The sequence below is a fragment of the Loxodonta africana genome, chromosome 24 (assembly GCF_030014295.1).
Source record: "Loxodonta africana isolate mLoxAfr1 chromosome 24, mLoxAfr1.hap2, whole genome shotgun sequence".
Taxonomy (NCBI): Eukaryota; Metazoa; Chordata; class Mammalia; order Proboscidea; family Elephantidae; genus Loxodonta; species Loxodonta africana.
In genome coordinates, this window is record NC_087365.1 from 57539894 (window position 1) to 57559749 (window position 19856).

General features: G+C 48.5%; 2 protein-coding genes across 21 annotated transcripts in view; both read right to left on the minus strand.

The window, feature by feature from the left end:
• Nucleotides 1–2603: 2603 nt before the first annotated feature.
• ANKRD60 (ankyrin repeat domain 60) lies at nucleotides 2604–12516 on the minus strand. The gene is made up of 4 exons (XM_064276438.1): nucleotides 12174–12516; nucleotides 7114–7244; nucleotides 5453–5618; nucleotides 2604–2905 (listed from the first exon to the last, which is right to left on the minus strand). The coding sequence occupies exons 1-4, from the start codon at nucleotides 12514–12516 to the stop codon at nucleotides 2604–2606; spliced, it is 942 nt and encodes a 313-aa protein (XP_064132508.1).
• A 305-nt stretch (nucleotides 12517–12821) lies between these two features.
• Nucleotides 12822–19856, minus strand: part of LOC100654355 (serine/threonine-protein phosphatase 4 regulatory subunit 1-like) — a 108232-nt gene continuing 101197 nt past the window's right edge. For 11 of the 20 annotated variants that reach the window (XM_064276269.1, XM_064276270.1, XM_064276264.1 and 8 more), the window contains 3 exons: nucleotides 19479–19613; nucleotides 16609–16750; nucleotides 12822–15769 (listed from right to left, as the gene is read on the minus strand). In XM_064276269.1, the coding sequence (XP_064132339.1) occupies nucleotides 15612–15769; nucleotides 16609–16750; nucleotides 19479–19613 (435 nt within the window). In that variant the 3' untranslated portion in view covers nucleotides 12822–15611. Of the gene's footprint in view, nucleotides 15770–16608; nucleotides 18371–19435; nucleotides 19614–19856 lie in introns of those variants that run through there. The other 9 variants (XR_010319324.1, XM_064276275.1, XR_010319323.1 and 6 more) reach the window with 8 other exon arrangements.

Genomic DNA, 19856 nt, shown 5'->3' on the forward strand with positions numbered 1-19856 from the left:
AGCCTATCTCTTCCACACAAAGGTGATGCCAGAGATGGCTCACCATTGCCCAGGGCCCTGGGTTTACAAGGTCATCAGAGTCCTACAAAATTGCATGAGACAGACCTTCCCCTCCATAATTTTGTTTTTTTCCTGGCTCCAACGTACAAAAAAGAAAAACCTTCAAAATCAAAACGTTTAATGAAGTAAAAAATGTTACATGGTGCAACCAGTTGCAAGTCAACCCTTCCATGCTTCTGGACATGTTTTACCTGGCGTGTGATACAACTTCGTTTTAATACAACAGAACGGGTGTTAGGAGAGGGTTGTCTAAAATCAAGTCTCCAGGACCTCCAAGAGTATTCAAATCACCCAGCCACAGAGCAAGCCAAACGGCCCACAGAGAGTTCCGAACCTGCCCGGATGTCTGGCCAAGCACTGAATTGAATTGGGGCATGTGAAGTAGAGTGCTTGCCCCCAAAATTTTGGGGACATGTGTCAGGCAGTTGGCTTGCCTAACCACAAAGACAGCATAGCAAAGCTCCTGGCGAGCACACGACGTAGAGCAGCCCCACTTGTTCAGTTAAGAGAGCCCCTAGTGCCCCTCCCAGCACGCCCCATTAGCTAAATGAATTGACCTGGTGGACAGGGTAATTTAATAGCTGCCTATCGACTTTGGAGACTGTCTGCCAAAAACAAGATCCCAGTTTTGACGTAGTTGATGCTGAGCTATTTTTTCCCCCGACTATTATTTGTCAAACAGATTGCTGAGCTAGGTATGGCCACATCTACGGAGTGTAAAACCACATAATCAACATAGATCTTACTTGCTATGACAGCAGGAAATTCGGCCAATTAATTTTAAAAAGTGGAATCCAGTTATTGGGACACAAAGCGGAGAGAAGACAGCCAGGAGGCAGTGCCGTCCTCCATCACCCTAAACATGGAACGGCGCTGTTTAAGAGGCCACGGCTGCACATTCTGGTTCTGGCTGTTGTCTTAGGATCTAAATGGCCTCTGGGAGGTTTGGAGGGTGGACCATACGTATCACCTAGGAACAGCCATGGAATGTTCCAGTGAGTCTTCCGTTGTCTCCACCACTTTTCCCAGGAGTCCCTGGGTGGCACAAACAGTGAATCGTTGGTTCAAACCCACCCAGAGGTGCCTCGGAAGTAAGGCCTGGTGATCTGTTTCTGAACGGTCACAGCATTGAGAGCTCTATGGACCACCATTCAGCCCTGTACACGTGGGGTCACCATGAGTTGGAATTGACTCGATGGCAACTAACAGCAACCACCACGTTTCCCAGTGAAACAGATTTGAGTGTGACCAGAACCGGCAACCCCATAAGCATTCCACACATCTTCTCACTCCGGTTCACACCACTTTCTTCAAAAATTCAAGTCAATGTTCAAAAACCAGGAGTGGTCATGTAAAAAGCCAGATTTCTGGTTCTGGAAAGATCTAGCAGACTCTTCAGACAAGGGCATGTCCTTCAGTTCACCCTAGTCCTCACCGGTCCCTCTTGTCGCCCACAGCCAGCTCACTTTGGCACCCACATGGCAGGCAGGGCTCCTCAGGCACACCCACAAAGCCAAGAGCTATTGTAATGTGTACCCATTGCTGTTGAGTCGATCCAACTTGTAGTGACCCTGTAGGACAGGGTAGAACTGCCCCATAGGGTTTCCTAGGCTGTAAATCTTTGCAGAAGCAGACTGCCAGGCCTTTCTCCCAAGGAACAGGTGGTGAGTTCAAACTGCCAACCTTTCAGTTCGCAGCCGAGCACTTAACCACTGTGCCACCAGGGCTCCTTAAACAAATAACCAGACCTGTTGCTGTCGAGTCCATTCCGACTCGTAGTGACCCTATTGAACAGGGTAGAGCTGCCCCATAACGTTTCCCAGGCTGTAAATCCTTACAGAAGCAGTCTGCTACATCTTTCTGCCTCGGAATGGCTGATGGGTTCCAACTGCCGATTCTTCAGTAATAGGTGACCCGTTTGGAGAACCAAGCTCCCCTCTGCTCCTCATCGCTCCCACCACCAGCTTCCCTTCTGCCCCCCAACTCAAGAAGCAGACCCCTCAGACTTGGCTCCAGGAAACTTCTGGAACATTATTAGCTGTGGAAGCATCTCGTCCCCTGGGTCTGACGAACAGAAACGCAAGCCCCCAGTGCACAGGACCTTCTGACATCCACTGGCACTAGTTTTGTGCAGTAACAATGGTGCCATTATCATTACTGTTATTACTCCTATTATACAGATGCATTAGACGACCTCCAGAAGGGAAAGGAGGTAATTGGTTCCCATCACCCCAAACAGCGCTCCTGGATACAACACAGAAATAGCTTAGCATTAAGGGCCAGCATCAGAGCCGGTGAGGGCCGTAATGGATTACCAAATGACCACAAACTGGCCCACTGCATCAACACCCTCCTGGGGTCATTTGCAAACAGGACAGATCATTTCGTGCTTGATTCAGATGAATTGCCATGTTTTCCTGCTGTGCCGACGACCAAGGGCCACTGTGGAATTGAACTCGGCAAAGTTGCCCGAGTCCAGGCTGATGAGCAGACGTGCCCGGTGGGGGCTACATGCCCGATGGGGACTCGGTGCCCAATAGGGACTATGTTTGGGGCTTCTTGGAGCCCGGTGGGGACTTGGCTCGCTGGGACGGTTTCTTTGCGGCCTTGTCCGCGGAGCCCTTGGCTCCTGATTTGGCCACCCAGTGGATGAGGAACATCCGCCGCTCACTCTGCTTGCGGTTCAGACGGCGGGCGATGGAGATGGGGGTCTCCCCCCTGGCATCTTTGTCGTTGATGGAGGCGCCGTGCTCCAGGAGGAGGCTGATACAGTCCACCCGGCCCATGGCTGCGGCCACGTGCAGGGGGGTCCGGCCCACGGGTGATTTGCTCAAACAGTTGGCGCCTGTAAGACAAAAAAGCAGGCTGAGGGAGGGGTCCATCCTGGCCGTGGAATACACTTCAAGAACAGAAACCCAAGGAGGCCGAGGATGTGAAGGGAGTTCTTGGAAGAATTGAAACCTCACCCCTACCTGGAGGTCTCAGCACTTAGGGGACCCTGAGCCACCGTTCAGGGTGACCATATGATTTGGGGACAATTCAAGGTGATGGCTGAACAACGTGACGAATGTACTTAATGCCAGTGAACTGCGTGAGTGAAGACGGCTGAAATGTCAAACATCTCGTGACATACATATTGACCACAAAAAAAAATTTACATAAAAGCAATTATCCCCTGCCTGATTGTGCAGTGGTTAAGCACTCGGCTGCTAACTGAAAGGTCAGTGGTTCGAACCCACCAGCCTCTCCAAGGGAGGAAGATGTGGCAGTCTGCTTCCGTAAAGATTAACGCCTTGGAGGCCCTGTGGGGCAGTTCTGCCCTGTCCTGTAGGGTCGCTGTGGGTTGGAGTTGACTTGACCGCAACAGCACCACTTGTCTGAGCTGAGAATAATGGGGGGAGGCTTCCTTACCGTCAACCCACTGCCCATATTGAGCTCCTGCTCAAATCCCCTCCCTGGCTTCCCACTGTCCTTCGGGTAGCAGCCCAGGTTCTTACTGCTCTGTCTTACCCTACGGCCCCTCACAAGTCCAGCCTCACCCCTGAAGCCCCTCCACCTCATTCTGCGATCATGCCAGCCTTCTCTCTTTACTCCGTCAACAAATCCCAGCCCAGGCCCGTCACACTCACTGTTCCCTTTGCTGGCAACACACTCTCTCTCTCTCTCGCCCATTATTTTCCAGACTATTACCCTTCTTTAAATTTCATTCACTTCCTCAAGCAAACTGTCCTTAACCCTGCCCCCACGAGACCTCTGTCTGTGCTCAGTCGACTTCTTCCGAGCGCCCTGTACATGGTGGACTGTGGAAATGTTTGTCATAATTTGCTGGCTGCCCCTTATGGGCTCCAGTGGGGAAAGAACACACTTGTTTTGGTCTCGGCTACTTTCACCCCCAGCATGTAGAGCAATGCCTAGAAAAGACAGGCGCTTGGCAAATGACAGACGACGGGCAGCTGACTCATGGTCGGATCCCACTTCGATTGAATTCCTCACCGCCTGCTGCAGGTGGACAGGCTAATGACAGGTGGCCGATACAGACTTGTTGAATTGAATCAAATTCTGGGTAACAAATACCATGACACAGAAAACAAGGCAATTCAATTAAATCCAGCTGACATTTCGGGAGACAGTTTTTATGAGCTATGGCTGGTGGGTGAGGCAAAAGTTTTAAATAGGCCCTCGTAACACCAGCGTCGGCCATGGCGCCTCCGCTCAGCAGGCTATCTTCTGAGGACAGAAAACTTTGCAGGGCCAGCTGGAATTTTTTAACGGGTGCTTTCAAATACATCTCAGCTCCATCAGTGTAAAAAATGGCTTTTTATGAGCTTAAAGAACTGCTGGGCTGTGGAAAGCCCGTATTTCGTCTACCAACGAGGGGAGCACAGGATGGCATGGGAGGAAGAAAGGGAAAGGATACAGCTGGGGCAACTTTAACCAATGCAGAGGTCAGTGCGCCCAGCACATGGCCCCATCTCTCTCTGCCCAAGAGTCTTCCCACCATGCTTGGTAGAAGCAAAGGCTGAGTAGACAGAGGCTGAGTCAAGGGCACACACAGGTGCGAAAGAAGCAGGTCTAATCGGGAGGCAGGTTGATATGGGAGACCCTTGGGTAAGGCCCCCTGAGCCCCAAACCAGTGGCCAAATATCATGTAACACGTTCTTCCTTTTTCCCGAGAAGCAGGTGGGTGGGCGGTCTGCAACTATTGACTGATATTCTTATATAGTCTATGCCTCAGTCGGTGGGCGTCTCTCACCAAAAATTATACCACACCAAGGGAAGATGAAGTGTGCTCCCGCAGAGTTTCTCATGCCAGTCCCCTTAATTTAGAGACAATGCTGTCAAAAACTCTGTTTCTTCAGAGAAAGAAACTTGCCCTGTGGTGGAAGAGATGTTAACAGAGAGTTTGGACTAGATATCTCCAGAGGAAAATAATTGAATGTTTAGAGAAAGGAGACCGGCCAGCCTGCCAACCACCAACAGAGCAATGCCAGCTTGGGGTAAACACCTGTTGGACCATTGCAGGATCTCAACTCTAGGTGGGCCTGGAAATAATGCAGGCAACAAGGGAACATCCTTGGCAGTGTGTTGGGTCAGGAAGACCCAAGACACCATTTTGGCTGCCCCCTGTATCTTAATTGTCCTGAAACTTTCATCTCTCTGCAACGGAAAGAATCTTGTTGCAACAGGGCCATTAAAGGAAACACAGCCTCTACTTGGCACATCCTAAGAAATGTGCCCAAGCCAGAGTTCTCAATGGAGACCGTGACTGGTGATTGATAAGAAGTGGGGCCAGAAGACCAGCACTGAAGTGACCAGGCAGATAAACCACACCCTTCTCTCTACCCCAACAGACCCCAACCTTTGCACGTGCTAAGCTTTCTACGGAAATTACCATGTTCTAGAAGGTATTGTACGGCATCGAAGTGACCTCTGTGTGATGTAATATACAATGCCACGAAGGCTCTCTGAGATGTCCATTTCTTCCACTGCTTGCCTTTGAAATGTTCCGAATTTGTAGTTCGGTACAAAGAATCTTCGGTAATACCTAGACATGATAGCTGGGCAAGACATGGATTACCATACCCTGAATTCAAGTTTCTCTTGAGAAGTAGAGAAATATTTGCTAGATGGATGGCTGGACCTTCAGGAGAAGGTTCATTCAAATACCAGATTAAGACCCATGATGGAAACAGATAGGTGCAAACCCTAACTGAAAGGTTGGAAAACACCCAGGGAAGGGTTGGGGAAGACGTTGTCTAATGCTCTCCACATGTTCAGGAAATACTAATTTACCACCCGTCAGGCTTGGGAGGCAGGAAATTCTTCCTGTCAATGTTTTGAAGACAGAAAATAGCTTTTCTGGGTGTCCAGAGGAAGGTGATTCTGGCCATTAAGGAAGACACTAGCCTACGTGAAATGGCCTCCCCAGAGGGGAACAAAATTCTTTGGAGACTTGGTGGATTCTGACCTTCCGATCTATTTTTGTACCCATTGTCTCTGTTTAATTTTTGGAACACTCTGAACTCCACTCGCAGATGAATAATGGCCCCGTAAGATAATCATCTTTGGGCAAGGGAGGAAGACTATGGGTTCTATCAAGGAGGAACTCTGTGCCAGATGTTGGGGTCAGGTGTGCGGGCAGCGGAAGGAGCAGAATGTAGGAGGAGATAAGACAAGGGAGATGGCAGTTCTGACCCATGTCCGGGATGGACTCAACCACTGGTAGGAGAAGACTGGGGAGGGTGAAAAGGAGAGAAAGTGGGGAAAGAATGGAAAGAGTATGCAAACAGCTGACATGGGATCCTCCCTCCCTTCCAGACCCTCTTGCACACCAACAGCAACAGAGAGGTTGCTGCCATCCCAGCTCTCCTCCCCCATCACTCACCCAGCCACCCTTCCCAGACCTAACCCAACACCCCTCCTGCACTCTGCCTTCCCTGACCACTTTCCCAGCTGGAAGTAGACTCTGTCTCCTCTTCTCTACAACCTCATAGCTTTGCGTCTGAACCTTTTATAGAAAAATGTTTTACGCCACCTCTTATGGAAGTGAGTCATCCTCACGGTTGGGTAAATACTCAATGTTTTCTTTGCCACCACCCCCCACTCATCCCCTGAGCCCAGCTGAGAAGTGAGCAGGAGGCCTGGCAGTGCCTGCTGCCCGTTTACCTGGGATTCCCATCTCTTCACCGTCCTAGCCCTGCACATGAAGCCCAGCTTGGGGCCGTGCATTTCTGAGTTATCCGCATTTGCAGTTCTTCACTAAATGTTAAATTGAGCTTTCAACTTTACAAAACATACGCATGAATAGAAAATGCACTGCTGGGTTCCTTTGGGGTGGGTTATGAATCATAAATAAACCAACACGGTGAAACCACAAACAGACCGGTTGAATGGATTTGATCATTAGAACGCGAGTCCCTGTTATCTTTTTTCCCTACTCTGAAACTTTTATTTGCTCAGATAGTCACACGAAAGACTATGTGGGTCTCCTCCCCTCCCCAGCTTAAGTTGCTTCATAAAATATAATACCCTTTTAAAGAAGCATGAAAATACCTTACTGGGGTCCCCTTCCACAGACGCCAGAACCAGTTCTGTCCATCCATCATAATGCCAGATACATAATGAAATAATCCCGCCAGGAACAACATCATGGAACTTTAATGTAGCGTCATCCATCAAAACTCCTACGGGGATAATTTTTTTCTTAAAAAAAAAAAAAAGGGTATTAAAGATAAACCATTACACTGTTTAAGTTAAGAGGTTATCTGACCTTGGAAACCACAAAGATAATTTTAGAACCATGAACACCAATCTCATTTGATGTTTCCGCATGAGCCGGTGTGTTGTTGTTAATGCCTTTTACAATATTAATTTGGCTCAGCTCAAATAGAAGCCAAACAACAACAAAACAATGGCAATGATTTATAAAATTCTGTAATTATAACTTGTTCTGCTGAGAAAAAAATACATGAGTCGGGAAAGTCCTTTTATAAGGCAAACTCTACAAATAGAACTACTTAAACTTGAAGTAACTATATATTACAGATACAACACAATGTTGTTATACAAGTTATATACGTTGAACTAAAGTACTCACTATGCGCAATGTCGTCATTAGCTGGCTAAAAGGGTAACAATGACAAAAATTTGTTGGCTCTTCCGAATCCTAGCTACCATGTGGTTTCTCAACCTCCACACTGCTGACATTTGGAAATTGATAGTTTTTCGTGGCGGAGGGGGAGTCCTGCACACTGTAGGATGTTTAACAGCATCTCTGGTCTGTACCTACTAGATGCCAATAGCATCCCTTTCCCAGTCATGACGAACAAGAATGTCTGCAGACATTGACAAAATCATCCCAGCTGAGAATTTATGGCAATGTCAGAAGCTAATGTTGACCTTCACCATCATTGGAACTTGGGGTGTTCGAGCTCCTTTTGTCTACGACATAACCTTACTGGAAAAGGATAACGGATCTACTCAGACTTCATAAACTCCTACTCTGTGGGGAAGACCATCAGAATTAGTAGGAGGAAATTACAGAACATTTCAAGAAAGTATAACTGTATTTAGTTGACCTTTTTAAATACACACGCGTACACATTGTCTTACATGGCCACCTATAATCTTGCTTAAGAATAATGGTATAATTTGCTTTTTTCATAAGCAACGCCACAAGGATAAAGGTTCAGCTATGCCCAGGTTTAATGATCACATATTCCAAGTGAATGGAATTTATAAATCTCTTGGTTTCATGATTGAATTATTGCTCTCTGCTAAGTATTTTAGTACTTGTGCTAAGTACTTTAGCACTTATGCTAAGTACTTTAGCACTTGTGCTAAGCACTTTAGTACTTGTTCTAGGTACTTCAGTGCCTGCTACTAAGTACTTTACCTATGTTCTTAAGAAGTAGGTTTGTATCTCCATTTGCTGATGAGCAGCCTGAGGCTCCCGTGGCTAGGAAGTGGCTCTCACAGCTAGTAAGCTGGGATTGCACCCAGACCTGCCTCCCTGCAGCACCCCTCTTTTTTCATGTTCATCTCTTGGTTGGCACCACTGGGTTACCAGAGCTCATGAGGGTGGATGTAGACAGGGAACACTGACTCATAAACTCCTATCTGTGGTTCCAACATGAAGGATAATCAGTAATTAGTCTAAGTCAGACAATTTCACAGCCTAACCACTTTGAAAACATTGAGTAAAGCTATGTTTCCCCAAGAAACACAAGAGTTATTTCTTACAGAAATCAGAGCACATTCTCTTTGCACAGGCAGGCAGCAACTGCCTTCGGCTTAGACAAATACTAATTATCACCAGCTAAATAAATTATTAGTGTTAGCGAGAGACGTGTAAGGTTGACCCTCGTCTACGAATCTGCTAACCCCCTCTAGATTTGTCTGTCTCAAGGTTCTCACACACATTATCTCATCCGGTCCTCCCAGCAACCTTAGAGTGGGTAGTAGAGGCACTAGCTGATTATTTAGAGCAGTAGCCTAAATTTCTTCTAACAACATAGTAGTAGCACCTTCTCTCATTTGCCATCAACAGTAAGGATTGCAACAGCAGAGAGGGGTCCACCGTCTCACAGTTGCTGAGTGCTTGTTGAGTGGTAGGACTGTGACATCAGTGTTAAGTTGCCCCAGCTCCTAACTCCCTCTTAGTATTCCTGAATTTATTGCTCAGCACAGCTCATCCATGTAAATAAATTAGCAGAAGGGGTGCCAGACATCTGCAGTTCAGGATGCATAATTATCAAATTATTTGTTTTAGAACTCCTACTAAGTCTTTAAATAATTCACTTCATTTTTAACAGTTAAATACAGACTAGGCTCAGTATACAGTACATTTCTTTCCAAATGAAGCCTCAAAAATGCCCCGGTGCATCTTTCAAATACTCGTATAGGAAAAAAAGCATATCATTAAAAATACTTAGCCTATATCAAAGAGAGCAAGGGAAGGTATCTTGGCCTTCAATAGACATGTTTGTGTTTCTCAAGTCATCCCTATCTGCAGGGGGACTAGGACTGAGCATCCGCTCATGGAAAGGGCTCTGCTGTACAGATTAGGAAACTGAGCCCTGGAAGGCAATCTGGGCAAGGGCCGGGTGTGGAGACAGGCAGCTCTCAGATCTCGGTCTGTCTCCATTTCTTCCCGGCCCCTGCAGTACCACTGCAGTCTCTCTGCAATGTCAGCTGTTCACATTCTCTGTGCAGCAGCCCAGAGATTTTTTTTTTTTTTTTAATCTTCATTTTCTTGAAGTATTTTGTGTTGATTTCTACCGGGTAGGGAGATGATGGAGCCCAGGGGCTTTGCTCCTATTCTCATATCCTAAATATTGTAAGGAATGGGGACACGGACAGCCATAGTCCTCAGGCTAGGGAAGGAGACTGATGCAGAGACGGGCTCTAGGGTCCTTGACCTCCACTGGGCAGCTACCATGTGGGGTTTGTCTGCACAGGAAGCTTTGGGGTCCTGACTTAGCCATGGGGAGCCTTGGGTGCTGGGTTCTGATTCCGGATGGGCTAGCTCTCAGCTCCTGCTATGAACTAGAACACAGCTGGGGACCTGGATTTTGAGACTGACTGACTGACTTGAGGTTCAGACAGGAGACTTGGGGTCCTGATGAGGGCAGAGTTTGCTCTGGATTGGGGGTTCTGATGAAGGCAAGGTTTGCTTTGGGTTCGGGGGTACTGGTGTGGGGAGGGTTGGTTCTGGAATTTGGAGTCCTTTTGCGAGAAGGGCTTGTTTGGGGATTTGGGGTTCTGATATAGACATAGTGTGGTAACTGGGGGGCAAGAATAGGGCAAGTCTGCCTCGGGATTTGGGGTTCCTGATGGTGACAGGATTTTCTATGAGATTGGGGTCCTGATATAGGTAGGCTTTGCTCTGGAATTTGGAGTCCTGATATGAATAAGGTTGACTAAGGGATTTGAGTTTCAAATATGAGCGGTTTGCTTTGAGTTTGGGGGGGGGGGGTCCTCGTGTAGGCAAGGCTTATTTTGACCCTTGGCTTCTTCACATGAACAAAATTACCTTTAACTTTGGGGAGCTTATGTAGACAGGGTTTGTGCAGGGGTAAGGGATTCAGACATGGGTAGGTTCAGCTTGCGTTTTGGAGTCCTGATGTGGGCAGGATTTGTCTTATCTTTTGGAGTCCTTATGAAGGCACTTCTTTGGGGTTGGGCTTCTGGGGTAGTCATGGTGAGCTTGGGGAACTGGCTTTTAGATCTGGGCAGAGTTGGCTTTGAGTTTGGGGGTCCAGATGTGGGCGAGGTTCATTTGGTCCCGGTGCCCAAATAGTTTGGAGATTGGGGGCTCAGAACTGGGCACCACTGCCCTGGAATTTAGGATCATGGTGTGGGTAGAGTCGACTTCTACCCTGCAGCCAGGGGTAGCTTGGAGATTTGAGGTTCCAGTGTGGGCAGGTTTTGCTTAGAGATCTGGGGTCCTGAGGTGGGCTCTGATGGCCCTGTGTACACAGAGTTGCTGGCGGATCTGGGGTTCTAACATTCACATGGTTAGTCTGAGGACTGGGGAAGGATTTAAGCACTGGCGTCCCTATAAATTTGCTGAAGAATTCGGGGTTCAGAGGGATGCATGGTCAGTTTGGAGATTTGAGGTCCAGTCTGGGGCAGCTATGTTGTACGTTTTGGGGTCCTGAGGTGGGCGGGGTTTCAGACTTTGGCGTCCTTGTGTGGACAAAGGTGTAGGGGGACTTGGGGTTCAGAGGGACTCATGGTCAGCTTAGAGATTTGGGGTTCAGTCTGAGGGCAGGTATATTGTGGGTTTTGGGGTCCTGAGGTAGGCAAAGTTTATTTTAGGCTTTGGCGGCCTTGTGTGGACAAAGGTGCTGGAGAATTTGGGGTTCAGGGGGAGTCATGGTCAGCTTAGAAATGTGGGGTTCAGTCTGGGGCAGGTATGTTGTAGGTTTGGGGATCCTGAGATGGGCAGAATTTGTTTCAGGCCTTGGTGTCCTTGTATGGGAATGGCTGGCTGGAGGAGTTGGGGTTGTGATGTTCAATGTTCATCTTGGGGATATGAGATTTGTTTTGAGTTTGCGGTCCTGGCAGACAAGTTTGCCCTGGGTTTTGGGGCCCTGCTAAGAATAGGCTTTCTTTCCGGCTTTGCAGTCTGATGCAGACATGATTGGCTTTAGGACTTGGGGTCCTAATGAAGACATGGAGAGCATAAGATCTGAGGTTCAGGGGTCCTGCTGTGGTGGCCATCTTTGGGATTTGGGTCCTGTCCCAGGCAGCATTTGCTCAGTCAGGGGGGGCAGCTCTGATGGAGACAGTCTACCTTGTGACTGGGGTCCTGGTACTTGCAGGATTTCTTTCGTGGATTAGGATCCTGCTATGGACAGGGTTTGCCCTGAGATGTGGGGTCTAATGTGAACCGGGTTTGTGAGGGACTGGGACGATCCTACATGGCCAAGGGATCTGGGGATTTGAGAGGGAAGGAACACTAATTTTGAGATCAGAGTCCTAACTAAAGGGGTTTGGGAGTCCTCAAGTTGGCAGCTTCCCCTTGGGGCTTCCGGTTCGGATCTGGGCTGGGTGGCCCCTGGGTGGGAGGAGGGCTGTGGCAGGGGCAGGGTCCGGGCAGGGGCCACCTTGGTCCAGGTACTGGAGCCGCTGGAGGTTGAAGGGGACGCCGACCATGAGGTCCAGCTCCTCCTTGAGCTCCCGCACGGTCATGTCGCTGCGGCAGTTGGTCACACGGAACACCTCCCCGGTCTCCTCCAGCCGCACCCGCATGGAGAAGGCGTCGGGGGCCCGGTTGGGCGACGGGCTCGCGGCCCGCGGGTTGCGGGCGAGCTGTGCCTTCCAGCCGCGCGCCCGGGCCAGAGGCTGCGTGGGGCTAGGCGGCGGGCCGGCGAAGCCCGCTCCTGGCTTCCCGCGCCCTGCCGCCGGTGGTGCCCCGCTGCAGCCCGCGTCCTCCGCCGTCCGCCGCATGGCCCCCGCAGGGCCCGCAGAGCGTCAACCCGGGCCCTGTGCGGTGGCCCCGCGTCATCGCCACCCTGCCCGCGCGCCCCCGCCCAGCCGGCCTCCGACCCCGGCCCAGCCCGGCCGCCCCCACCGGGAGACACGGCGAGGCTCACGAGCCGTGTGGGCAGACGGACAGACGGCTCTCAAGGCCCAGCAGCCCCTTAACGCCCAGCGCCCGGGCGCCAACGCGTCCCCCGGGCGGCCCTGCAATGAACAGGACCGTGGACACTGGAGCCGGCGCCTGAATAACGGCAGAGGGCACGGACACGTCATAAAACAATCGGGAGATTTATTGAGAAACACAGAGGCAGTCGCCGAGGGGCCGCGCTCCGACGACCCGGGCCCGCCCGGCTCCAGCCTGGCGCCCCTGCGCAGGCCGAGCGCGCGTCCCCAACTCCTCGAACGGACGGACAATTGTTGCCGCTGTTAGGAAAACGTTACCTTTTTTCCCTGTTTAAAATACAATTTTTGCATAATTCGGAGCAAAACACCCAGAGGAACTATGCGCGAATAATGCTCTAAATCACCATCGCGTGCATTCTACCGAGAGTTGTGAAGTGCAGTCTTTAAAAAAAAAAAAAAAATTTTTTTTTTAGTCAGGCTTCAAAGTCCTATTTCCGGCAGGAATGAAGACACCACCATTTCAGAAATACGCCTCCTCACTCCAGCAAATCTGGGCAGCAGGCGGACGGTGAACGCCCGACACCGGGGCCACCCCGAGGCAGGGAGCGACACCGTCACGTCCGAGCCGAGAGCTGTATGGAAATCCATCACGTTTGAAAATGCTCTCGAACGTTTGCAGTGAGAAAGGGGGAAACGTCCACTGGGGAGAGGCTGCGGCTGTCCTGTTCATCGTTCAGGTGCTGTTCCAGCAGCTCTGTGGGTGGGAACCGCATCTGGGCTTTGCTATTCTTTCACCCAGAGGAGGACAAGAGTTGAAGTTAACAGGAAGCTTACACGGACGGTCGGACAACAAGCACACAAAAGCTCTACCTACCAGTGATGAGAAAGGAACGACACACAAAAGATAAAACCGTGGCGGGGGCTGGGGCGGAAAGATCTTCGAAAAATCTCAGTTGTTAACAAAAAACAGTAAAATGTAAGCCTTAAAAAAAGACTTTTTTTGTAAAGAAATGTGATTTAAAAAAAAAAAAACCTTTACATTGGCGCAGCGTTCATATGAAATTATAGAAAACCGCTAACGCATACACTGGAATTTGGGGTATTTTTACCATAAAAAAAAAAAAACTATTTTTACCATATAGTCCTGTTTTTGCCTACAAGCTCTAGGAGCCCGTTGTGATTCAGTGTACAGATTCCACACACGGCAACACAAACTGAAGCTAATTTTTTTTTCCTTATTGTAAAATTAAATTCTGCACGGAATACAAGATTCCAGTTGAATAATTCTGTTTGCTGCTAGCTCGACAGCTTTTAACAACTCGACAATCTCAATTTCTAGGCAATGAACAAAAGTAAAATGGCTTGTTACCAAAGCAAAACAGTATCTCCATCTCTTCACTTTTGGCAACTACTGAAATGAGATGGATGAATTTTCTTTTCTTTTCTTTTTTTAAATAGACAGCCTCCAGTTTATTAACTCCCTCTTTGTGAAGCTGCCCAAATGCTCCTGGGCTACAATTTGAAATTCTCACCCAGGGACCTTATTTTCTTTGGCACAGTATAGATTCCTTCCTTTCTTTTAAAAGAAAGAATGAGCTCAATGGAATTTGGGGGAGGGGAGATAACATCCTGTTTTCCGGGAAGTTCAATATATAGCTTCAGAAATATTATAAAAACAAAAAATAAGAAATAAAAGACAAGGGGACAAAAAACTAAGAGAAGAATGCAAATAGCTTCCATGCCCTTTGCAGCTAGCTCGTGAACCCCAAATGGCTTGTTCTTTTTCCTCCCTTGTCCCCACCTCTGAGAACATGGAAACAGAAATAAGCCAAGTAATCTGAGCACACATGTACGCAAAAATCAACCACATGTTTACAGAATCTTGAAGTAGTAATTAGTGACAAACCTGTTTAAATTCTAGAGCATCTTTCTCTTTGTCTAAAATTTAAAAGCAGAAAATAAGTTCCGTGCACTTAAGTCAATTTGAAGAGTATGATAATTTAACACCCCAGACCACTGGTGTTTGTGGAACAAGTAAGGGACTGATGGAGCTGCGGCTTCCTGTTTGTGTGAAGATTCTGAAGCAGGAGATGCAAAGTCAGTGCCCATGCATTTCCATTCATCAGTTTCCCTCTCAGACATACAATGTATCCATATGAAAGGGAAAAGCCTTTTGGCGGAAGCCTCTATCAAGAGCCCCTACATATGCTGTAGAAGAAGAGAGAAGAGGGAACGTGCTTGAAGTCCCAAGTACAGTTTATAATCAAAGCACAGTATCAGAAGGACTGCCATAAATCGCTCTGTAGTAGATTTAAAAAAAAATATTGCATTTTTCAAAATAAACAAATTGGGCTATAATTTCCAGCAACTCCAAGTAGAGCATAAATTTAAATGATGTATTTGTTCTGTTCACTGATACTGATAGGGGGCTAATATTACATTAATATATTTCTTCCTGTGCAGCGTTATTTACATATGTATGGTATTTCAGTTAAAGATAAAAGATAACACCATAAACCATATTTTATAGGGAAGCCGAATATGGATGTCTGTGAAAGGCTTTAAAGCTTATAATAAACTACTTTATTGAGGGGGAAGGCTTTAAATAAAACTTTATGTCATGGAGAAAGGCCGTTCGCTAGCAGACCATCTGATAACTTATGGCTCCCCACACACACCGAGCCACCTGGTGCTGTAACCTTTTCCCAGGCCATTCCAGATGAGACTTTCAGAGAGAGGGAGCCCAGAATAGGCCCAGGATCCCTGGGTCAGCCCCTGAGGCTGCAGACGGAGGAAAAAGGGTCATGTGAGTGCTTGTCAGGAAAGTTTAAGAAATCCGTTCTCTCTCAGCAGGTATGATACAATCATTAGTTCCCTTCAAGTTACGCTAAGCCGAACGTGTCCAGCACAAATGACCAGACTGCAGTTGACCAGAGTAGCTAATCCTGTTTTTCTAGCACAGTGGTGTCTATGATATTCCGCCGCTTTGGCTCGAGGGTGGCAAAAAAGGAAACGTCTTGGTCCCGATCTGACTGCAGAGCTAAGACGGTCTCTTCCACGACTTTAAGATGAGGGTTACCTACATTTCTAAAATATGCTGAAGAGAAAACACGAGCTTGAGTCACATGTGCCATGAACTGTGTTCTAAAACGTACTCTGTTTTTTTTTTCTTAAAACCACATCTCAGGGCAAGAAGTCACTATTCACGGAATAAGTGTGTGCCTAAGCCCCCTAAGATGATAAAACTACTTTAACCAAAGAGTATATCTTAAATTTTAGAGGTGGGCTCTCAAGAACAAGTATGCGTATCTTATAAAATTAGAGTAACTAAAAAAATTTTAAACCATTTTTTCTTCCCTTTTTTTTTTTATCATACAACAGGGCTGGCAACATGTGGACTCGAGGAGGAGTGGGCTGCTGGCAGGGTAGAGGGGGTGGGATGGCAGGAAATGTATTTCTAGGGCAGGTGGAAGGTGTTTTCCCAGGTACGTGGTGTAGAAATGAACTAGTCAAGGGAAACCGATCTCACACTAAGTCCTGTTCAGGTTTAAAATAACTGACTAGGTTGGGCTGTAAATGTTTTTTTGACTACAAAATAATACCATTAAAAAAGCTAATAGTAGTTAAGGCCAGAGTCTGCAACCTTTCCTAATCTCTCTTCCTGTCTGGTCACTTGGAATTTATAAAAGTTTCCCTCATTTCCAGAAGACTATGTCATATTTTGCCTTTCCACAAAGGATTATGAATGTCAACAGAGCTACGTCCATTTCTACAAGTCACTGTGCCTAAAACGTAACACAGTAATTGACGTTCATGTATCTTAGGTCTGCCATCACCCAGTCTGCCACAATACCCTTCGAAAGGGGAAAATCTAGCTGCTGCCTAACAAACGGGTAAAGTTTAAAACGTGTAAACTCAGGAACGGAGCCCACGTACCCTTTTCCAATAGTGTCTGCTTTAGGGCTTTGGCTAGCAAAACCCGTACGTTGGGCACAGGATCCGATGCTAGGCTCAGGAGGCTGGGGAGTAAGTGTTCAACAAATTGGTCCACAGGGACACACTCCTCACTCACCGCCGCCTGGGAGGAAAACCAGAGTCGACATTTTCAGTAGGGACTGGCACGGCCGTTCTAAATATCTTGCTGGGTGTCCTGGAGGCGATTCCGACTCATAGTGATCCCATGTGACAGAAGAGAGCTGCCCCACAGGCTTTTCTTTGTGGGAGCAGATCTCCAGGCCTTTCTGCCGCACAGCCACTCAGTAGTTCAACCGCCAACCTTTTGGTTAGCAGCCGAGCACTTAACCATTGCACCACCAGGCCTCCTTCTAAGAAATGTACATCTGTGTAATTCCAAAAAAGTAATTTCAGAATCTGTAGGTCTGGGGTATGTGTGCATGTATGTGTATGTACGTGTGTGAATTTAAAAATCTCAACAACTGAATTTGATTGGGGAATCATTACAGTTCCTTTCCAAGCACTGGGTGGGTTACACGTGGTTAACTCTCCATGGGGAAAGCAGAATCTTTGCAGCCAGACCGGTCTAGGTTCAAAGCCTACCTTGGTCACTTACAGCTAGGTTGCTTTGGGGAAGTGGTTTAGCCTTCCGAGCCTCGGTTTCCTCATCTGCACAATGGGGATTTTTTGAGGATGGCAGGTCATTTACCCAAAGCACCTGCCAGGAAGGGAAGAGCCCCGACCTCTGCTCCGAGGGTGGGGCTGTGCCTGTCAAGTGCCAGCCAGTCCTGGAGCCTAGTCCAGTGCCCTGAGGAGCCCTGGTGGCACACTGGTTAGGCACTCAGCTGCTAACCTAAAGGTCAGAGGCTCACACCCACCAGCCACTCCTTAGGAGAAAGACCTGGCAGTCTGCTTCCATAAAGACGACAGCCTTGAAAACCCTATGGGGCAGCTGTACTCTGCCTGTAGAGTCGCTATGAGTTGGAATCGACTCGACGGCAAGAAGGTAAGGGGCGACCCAGAGCCCAGTCCTTAGTAAGGAGCTGCTGAGTCCTGCCCCGCGACAGCCCCCAGCACCCGCACAAGGCTTCTCAGCTCACCGAGTTTTCATCCATCATCTCATTTAACTCTCACCCCCAAACTCAGAACAGAGCGAGCCCAGTCTTATGGGTGGGAAAATTCGAGTCCAGTGTGTTAGCGACCCAGAAGCCTCCTGACCAAGGGCAGCGGCAGACTGCAGCTGTGTGGCTTCTCCGTCCTGTGGGCCCTTCCGCTGAACGGTGACCTGCAGGCTGCAGCGGCGGATACCGTGGCAGGCACTGGGTGGGAACTCAGTCAGGTGTGTTTTCCCGTTAAAGCCGGGAGATGGCACTGCCAGGCAGGTGTGCACACTGTCACCCCACTGAGCGTCTGGACAATGAAACGCAGGCCAGGGGTTGAGGTGCTCCGGCCACTCATTGCGCAGAAGCAGTGGAGTCAGGTTTCAAGCCAGAGGTTTGACTGCAGCAGGCATCTGCCTTCTTCCCCGCCAGGTGAGGGCCCCTCCCTAGAGCTGCATTTAAATGACAATTAACAGGGCCCTTTAGGAAGTACCCCTGGTGGATACCACTTCCTTTTGTTTGTGTTAGCCTAGGTTTTCTAAATCTTTAATAATTAGTGAAAGCAAAAAAACAAAAAAAACTTTTACTTGCTTGAACAAAATTAGTTGGTGTCTTTTCCTTCTGCGTGTCTTACTGTGGGTTCTCTAAATTTCAGGTTTAGGAAAAACAAACATCATTTCATTTAGGCCTTCTCCACGCAGTGACCTGGGGCGCTGACTCTTTCCTTACTGAAGGGTGTGGCGTCAGGTCTGGGGTTGGCGAGTCAAATGATCCCTGTGGTGCCTCTCGAGCCCAACAGGGGGCGGTGGTGAGTCCTTTGTAGGGGTGGTTAGGTGGGAGAGGAAGAAGGCTTTGGGGCCTGGGGCGAGGTACGTCCGCCTCCACAGCACCGTACAACCGGCAAAGCTGGGAAATGGCTCCACAAAGACTCATTTAGTGTTCCCTCTACTTTCATACATGCTTGAGAATGTGAGCGGGATCAAAAGTTAAAACTTCAAAAGTAACACTTTAGCAGAAAAAAAGAATAATGGCTTTACACCTCCTGTGTGAGCTAGAGCACTTTACTCAGCCTCTCTGGGCTTCAAATGCTTCCTGTGACAAAAGCTGGTCCAAAGGTGAATGGCTGTGCCATGCTCGACACATGGTGGCTCTTAGTGTCGAGGGTGCCATGTGCGATGAGATCCCAGGCACTAAGGAGGCATTCAAGAAGTGGCAGCCACCGCTGCTGCCTTCATCCGCAGACGGAGTGGAGGCTGCTGGGCAGGCTACACCAACTCCTCATTCCCTTTAGCACAACAATTACTACTGGCTAGAAACCCGCCATTCCACACGTTTACAGACGTTAAGTCATCGCTGCCTGAAGTTATTGCTCTGTCCTTCACGCCCACCCCCTCCCTCCAAGGCAGCTGACTAAAGTGAGGGGCAGTGGGAGACACAGCCCTGGACTGGTCATCCCCTGACCAGACAGAAGGTGCTAGAAGACCAGGGCCTTGTCCACTCTCAGACTCTACCATCCAGAGCCCGTCTGCACACAGTAGGCGCTCAATCGCTGCTATGGAATGGATGACTGTGCCAGCTGGGTAACCTTGGGCAAGTCCCTTCAGCTCACTGGGTGGGTCACACTCTCCAGTAAGATAAGGAGGGTGGGCCCACTGATTCCCAGTTTCCGGCTAGTGCCCAAGGGCTGGGATTCTCTCTCTGGTGAACGTGACATCAGCACATGGCAGATGTACACCCAGGGGCCATGCTAACCTGACAGATGAAAGCGAAAGCTTGCCTTCCAACCCACTTAGGGCAGTGCCGGAACCTTACGATGAGTTCATTGATGAAATTTAACCCCAAGGCACTTTGGCTGTGGGAGTAGAATTTGTGCAGAATCGCCACGGCCTGTGAAAAGATCAGAAGAGCAGATGTGAAACACTGCCCTCTACTTGCATTACAAATACCACTCCACGTGGAAACCAGACATTGTCATGCACCCTTCCTCCTTTAAAATGGATTTATAAGGATGAGGGACACGCATTTCTGTCATGGTAATCATTAGAACACAGAGAAAAAAGATGCTTTGTATATGGCTACACACACAGGCACACACTTGCACGCACAGACCCCTTCATAAAAGTGAAATTT